This window comes from Brassica oleracea, chromosome C5 (genome assembly GCF_000695525.1).
Source record: "Brassica oleracea var. oleracea cultivar TO1000 chromosome C5, BOL, whole genome shotgun sequence".
NCBI classification, from domain to species: domain Eukaryota; kingdom Viridiplantae; phylum Streptophyta; class Magnoliopsida; order Brassicales; family Brassicaceae; genus Brassica; species Brassica oleracea.
This window is the reverse complement of record NC_027752.1, coordinates 15,429,765-15,436,560: the sequence shown is the minus strand read 5'-3', so window position 1 is coordinate 15,436,560 and position 6,796 is coordinate 15,429,765. Positions and strand designations below refer to the sequence as shown.

At 36.5% G+C, this 6,796-nt stretch overlaps 1 protein-coding gene across 2 annotated transcripts; it reads right to left on the bottom strand.

The window, feature by feature from the left end:
* Window positions 1-817: 817 nt before the first annotated feature.
* On the bottom strand, window positions 818-5,810 carry LOC106295388 (probable methyltransferase PMT20). 2 transcript variants are annotated; one of them, XM_013731275.1, is made up of 7 exons: window positions 5,564-5,810; window positions 4,661-4,967; window positions 4,237-4,581; window positions 3,942-4,152; window positions 1,654-2,332; window positions 1,495-1,572; window positions 818-1,124 (listed from the first exon to the last, which is right to left on the bottom strand). In XM_013731275.1, exons 2-7 carry the CDS (start codon window positions 4,928-4,930, stop codon window positions 905-907), a joined length of 1,803 nt encoding a protein of 600 aa, XP_013586729.1. In that variant the 5' UTR covers window positions 4,931-4,967; window positions 5,564-5,810; the 3' UTR covers window positions 818-904. The 2 variants fall into 2 exon arrangements, with proteins under 2 accessions (XP_013586729.1, XP_013586730.1); XM_013731276.1 differs by lacking the exon at window positions 5,564-5,810 and adding an exon at window positions 5,048-5,094.
* Window positions 5,811-6,796: the final 986 nt, after the last annotated feature.

Below are 6,796 nucleotides of genomic sequence, written 5' to 3'. Positions count from 1 at the left end.
GTGCATGGTTTAAGTATCAGCAATGTTTCTGTTGCTTTCTCAGGTCGCCCACATTCCCAAAAGAAGACTCCATTTAGAGAGGTTTAAAATGTTAAGTATTTAAAGAAAGGATTGTTGTAGAGTTTGATGTGGGCAGTATTCGTTAAACTTTCACCAAGGCAAGGACCATCTTAATCGCTTGCAACTCCCCATCTTGAAAAGAACCATCACCATAATAAGTAAACCAAATTCAACCCGAGCTGAGTTAACTTAGAACCGAAGCTTTTTCTACTCTTTGTTACGGACAAATCAGCTTCAACCGAGCTGAGTTGAACACATCTTTGTATTCCGGTTTCAATCCATTGTCAGATGTAAGAAAAACTTGGCGGAGTTAATAGAGGGACGACCTACACAGAAGAGTAAAACCCCAGCGGGTTGGGATTGAATCGAGGGTTCACAGATCCGGAAGGAGAAGACGAAGATCAGTACCCGGAGGATGCTAGGTGCTTTGGGCCTCAAGCAACACAATCCGGAAGTAGAAGACGGATCGGTCGCTGGGGAAGCTATATAGCCGGCTGCGGAGGAGATATGCGAACCCTCGGAGTTCTGATTCCGACTCCAATCGGAATTTTACGTTTTCCAAACATCATTTTTCAGAAATCGAGATTTTGAGTTTTGGGTCCTTGCCCTCTTCCTCATTTTCCCGCCATATATTTCTGTTCTCAAAATATACCTTTAGCTTTTAAAATGTCATAAACAGAAATGTCGAACTACAATTAATATAATTGATATATATATATATATATATATATATATAGATATATATATTAAACTATGATTAAAAAATAATATATGAATTCATACTCGAAAAATTAAACATAACCCAGATCTCTTTCTTGGTCTCTGTAAACCTCAAAAGAGTACATCAAGAGGTTTGGTTAGACGAAAACCAAAGCTTTTTCTGGCAAACCAGAATCTTCTCGCTTTCCACTGCATACTCAGTCTCCTCTCTCCGGCAACTCCACCTCATCCCTTTCCCCAACGTCGTGAGTGCGTCCATGAAATAACTCGATTCTCTCATTATTACATACCCACCCGGTCTCAAGATCCGGTCCATCTCCAGCAACACGTACTTCATCTCACACCTGTTTCACATTACCACCAGGTTTACAGACAAACACGTTAAGAACCTCTACAAAAAAAAACAAATCTCAAAGTCAATTTTAACCGGTAAATTGAATATTTTCACGGTGTTTAATTTCGGATAAACCAAACCATTTTGATCCGAGCAAACCATTAAATCGATCTGAAAACCGAAACTATTCTTAAAGTTAAATTCGTTGAATTGGTATTTTTATGTGACATACCCGAAAAAACCTAAACTGAATTTGCCAAACCAAAAAAAAAACAGAAAACCGAAATTGGATTGGAAAACAAAACTACTGTATCCAATTGAGAAATGAAACCAAAACCATACCAAACCTAAACCGTAACGAACTGAAATCGAAACCGTACCTCTGGCTCTCAAGGGTAAAAAGGCTGTCGAGGTGAAGAAGATCATAGGTTCTTGGATACGTCGAGAAAGCTTCGCACCTGCAATATCACTTCACGTTAATATCACTCAAATACACATAATCAAAACCGACTTTTTACGTGAATAAAGATTCTCCATACCAGTCATGGTACGTCCCAATGAGACCACGATCAAACACAACAGGAAGCGTATTCGCGCTGTAAGACGAGACAACGTTCATGACCCAAACAGGATCCTGAACAAGAGCAGCAGCGAAACCTCCATAAACGGTGTTCATATCCAGAACATTCCTAATCTTGTCCGTCCCAAGAGCTGGCAACACTTTCTTGTAATGCTTCACTCTGTTCTTCCACTTACCATCGTCGTGTTTCAACCCACTGGCGCTCCCTCCATGAACGTCAGAGATTCTCTCCGGAGCCACGTTCAACCTCTCTGGCCACTTCGGGATCGACCCTAGACCCGACTTCTTGACTTTAAGTGTGGGTGCAAGCACGCAGGGACGGAGGGGAGTGTACCAAGCGGAGTCTGGCTCTATGCTGTCGTCGCATTTGGGAGGGTAAGCTTCCATGTTCTTTGCGATCTTGTCGTAGCAAGATTTGTCTGAGAGTTTCTGCCACACTGCTATGTCGTCTTTTTGTGCGTACTTTTTGAAACACATTGAGGTTAGAAGTGACTGAAGCTTGTCGTAGTCTGATTTCTGATCTTCCATTGTTGTGTTCCACCCACGCCACCTTCTCTTGTAGTTCACTGGCGGACCTGAAAGTACCCAGAAACCTCCAGGTCGGACTATACGGTGAACCTCAAGCAAATAGATTCCACCTGCAACATCATACAATCATTCTTCTTAGTGCCAAAATGTTTGAAATTGAATGAAATAATAAACCGAATTACAAGAAATCAGAATCAGTTGATAAGAGTGCTCAACCCGGATTAACCGAACCGATCCAAACCAAACAGAAATAACTGATCTGAGAAGAACCATATGTTAATACCGTTTAAATGGATTCATTTTTTATATCCGAAAAAACCGAAAGCGAACAGGAAAACCGATTCAAAACCAAAATTTCTTCGAGAATTAAGGGGGAGTGTATTCAACTAAGAGTTTTAGATGATTTGTATTAAAATGACAAATCCAATGTTATTCAAATGAGGATTTTAAAAAATACTTTCAAATCTAGTGTTATTGAACTTATCATTTTAACAAACACTCTGAAATCCACTGTTATTGAACAAAATTTAAGTTGGAGATTTTAGAATGCTTTAAATGTTTTTAGGGTGTTTGAGAGGGATTTTTTAGTTATAAAAATAAAAATCCAAATCCCATAGTTTTAAATGAGATCCTAGAGTTATTTAACAAAAATCACACTAAATTCTAATATTTTCTTAAAATCATCTAAAAATTCACTAAAATCAAATCACTTCAAATTTCATATTCAATACACCCCCTAAGAGTTGTTTTACTAAACTTGTATCAAAATCTAAACATGTCAATTAGGGTCAAAGCCCGCAGCCCGAGCCTAAAAATTACTGGGTTTGGGCTTAGTTTTGTAAGCCTAAAAAAATGGGCCTTCGGGCTAAGCCCATTTGAGCTTTGGGTATTTTGGACCTAAGTCTGTTTGGGCCAGGGCCGGCCCGAAAACCCAAAATTTTATACTTTGGCTTAAATATTATCGTTTTTGCAATCAAAACTATTGATATATTATTTTAATATTTTTTTATCCAAACGTTAATAAACTAAATATAAAAGTTGTTAATGCATTTTATTGCTTAATCATTACAAGTGTCATATTTTTAAATTTTGCAAATGTACCTTCTTCTTTTATGTACAATACGTTTTTTTTCAAATACAAAGTATGAAACGTTTGACCATGTTTATCATAAATTTTGATCTCTTATTATATTTGAATATTTAAATCTTATTAAATTTGGTTTATTTATAATATGTTTTTAAAACATACGAACAAATAAAACATTTTTGATAAAGAAAAAAAGTTTAAACTAACTTTATATTTTAAAACAAAAAAATGAAACTGATTTTTTATGAAAATTCACATATATTAAAACGATGGAAGTGACAATAACAAACTATTTTTTGAAAAGCCCAAAAAACCCTATAGCCCTATAAGTGTCGGGCGGGATCTGAATTCTAGGCCCAAAATATTTCCAAGCCGGGCAGGACTCAAATATTTACGGACTTAGCGGGTTTGGGCCGGGCCGGGCAGCCTGAATTGACACCCCTATCCAAATCTAACCATCCAGAATAGATTTGGTTTTATCTTGGATATGAATATTTTATAAACCGAAAAATCAGAAAAATTATCCTAAACCGAACCAAAATCCGGATTGAACACCCCACTTAGATATGGTTCAAGACTTGGTTCGGTAAATGCAATCACATTATAATGTAAACCATCAAGAAGATGCTTACCAAACTCAGTCCAGGGAATGAGACATCTAGAGCAATGAGCCATATCAAATGAATTTGAAGGGAAAGGGAGACGTTGGGTTGAGATGATCCCTAGAATAGCAGGGATCCCACGTTCAAGAGCGAACTGAACCTGAGCTTCATGGTTATCTCTAGGAGCAAGAGAGATCGTTAGTATCCCACGGTCCAAAAGATCACCTCCCCAGCTCGCTACCTACAAAACAAACCAACTTAAAAACTTTATAAACCGGAACCGGTTAGAGAAGTTGGCAAGAGAGAGAGAGAGTAAGAGACTAACCCCACAGCCAGTATCAATGGCGGTCCTGACTGTACCGTCTTTCATTTCGGGAATAAGATCTTGCATCTGATCAACGTAGTGACTAACACCACGAGGAAACATGGTACCACCACCAGGGAAATGGAACTTGTCACCTTCTTTCTTAAGCCAATGCTGGTTTGATTTTTGTTTGTTGATCCAATCATAAGGCACGTTCTTGTACCAACACTGGTCTCTGCTCTTAGGCCATCTTATAGGTGGTTTGTAACCATCCGGCGGTGGGATCAAGCACTCGCTCTTTTCGTGAACCGGAGGACAGTGACGCTCCAAGAAACTTAGGCGATGGACACCGTACCTCTTCCATCTCTGAGAACAAGCAAACAACACACAACAATGGTTCAAGTTTATGCAACTAGAAGCAAAAGTAACAAAGTGAGAGTAAAACCTTTGGATCGGTGCAGGGGGTGTAATCTTGGAGCTCTGACCCGCATTCCGGGAAAGAAACGGATTTGATCTGAAGAGGTGAAACTGTTGGCTCCTTAGGGGAAGCTACAAACTTTGTAGAGGTACTTGTGACATCCTTGGCTTCGATCTTGTCTCTCTCAGAGCAAAACATCCCACCGAGATAGAATGAGAAGCCGCATAATGCGATGAACAGGACTGTGAGTGACAAGATCCTAGAAGATCCCTTTTCGGGTTGCTTCCCGTTCTTCATAGTTCTACTACACCAAAAGATGTAAAACAAGCCTCACCTGTAGATTCAGTGAAACCGAAGTTGTTATTGTCGTCACAGTTTCAGTATGAAAGATACAAACATGACTTTGACATGAACCTTTGATCAATAGCATGAACGAGATTTAGATTTAGAAAAAATGGGATTGGTGAGATCTGAAATAGACACTTTCCAACACAGTGAAACTTCTGTCGCATTTTTAACATTTTTTCTTAAAGACATGATTCAATGGGTCCCCAAAAAACTAAAGGCAACAACAACCCCTAAAGCATCCCACTTGGGTCAATAAAGTTGAAACTGGGAGACATCAGTCGCAACTACTCCTTTGTTTTCACGCTAAAAATAACTTCTACATCTCTGGATTCATCATTTACACAAAGATCGAAACTTTTGCAGCAAATTTTTCAATTTGGGGCAAAAGGGGTCTGATTTGAGAACAAAGTTCATCGAAGATCTTTAAAGGATTTAGTCGTGCCCATTAACCAATCAAAATAAAATATCAAGATCGATAAAGAAACGGATCTGACGCACACAAAAAAAACAGAGGAATATGAATAGAACTATGTATAACAATTAGTTGAATAAAGAACGAACGATGAATTCAAATTCACTTACTTTTTAGAGTGTTTTCTTCGAGAGGAGAATAAGAGTTGAAACTTCTGAGAAGAAAAAAATATCTGGAGAGAGAAGATTTTGAAGTAGAGATTGGGATAAGAAGAAGAAGAAGAGAGGTGTCCTGAGATGAAGGGAAGATCTCTCTCTCTCTCTCTCTCTCTCTCTCTCTTAACAGATCTCTCTAAATCACTCTCAAGTCTGTATTTTTCAGACAAGAAGTGAGTCTGTAGAGAAAGCTTTTTATAAATGTCTTCTTCCTCGTTGGTTCATTTCGCTTTTCTTTGTCCCCATCTCTTACTCTCTCATTAGATTTTTCGGTGTTTTTTGCTATTTTTTATTTTTTACTAGGGATTAGTAGCCCGGGACTTTTTTTTTTTTTTTCTAATTTAAGTTGTTAAATTATTTATATTTAGGTTATGATATATATTTATTTAAATGTTAAGATGCATGTCATAATTAAAATTTATTTTTAAATTTTAACATGTTAAATTAACATCTTTTTTACTATTTAAATATTTTTTTTGTAATTTTGTTGACTATCTAGTTATCATATTTAGCAAAATAAAAAAATTTAAGATATTATATATTGAGCAACTGAATAAAAACTGAATTTCTTATCTTGAAAATGAAATATTTATATTTTTTGTCTTCATGTTATACTCACCAATCCAGCATTGATATTTATAACTCAGTATGTTTTTTAAAAGAACTTAGTTTTAAGTAATAAACGAATTTAATAAATTAAATTCATTACCTATAATGTTCTGTAAATTATATTCGAAAATTCTCTAAAATTATATTTTAAGCATAATATTACTATTATTTAATTTAAGTTATTTTAAGCATAATATATGCTAAACCAACTTAAATTATATTTACAATAGGACCAACATGAACCAATACCTGATTCGGCGAGGAAAGAAGTGTTTCGGGATAAACGCTTGAATGGTTATTAACTGTAATGGTTTGATCATGAAAGAGTAATATGAATATTAACAATAAAATTATGGATTAGATTAATTTAAATTTGTAAGAATACCTTTGAGTCTATGAAAAGCAATTCAATTCCCATGAATAAGTTTGGCTTTTGGAAGTTGCGGGTTTCCCAACAATGAATCCATCTAACAAAAAGTTAGTTGTTATAAAAAATCTCCTTCAAGGTCATTAAAGGTTTTTGGGACGGCAAGAGTTGATGGTGGAACCATTTTTTTGCTCGAGTGCTTTGAAGTTTTC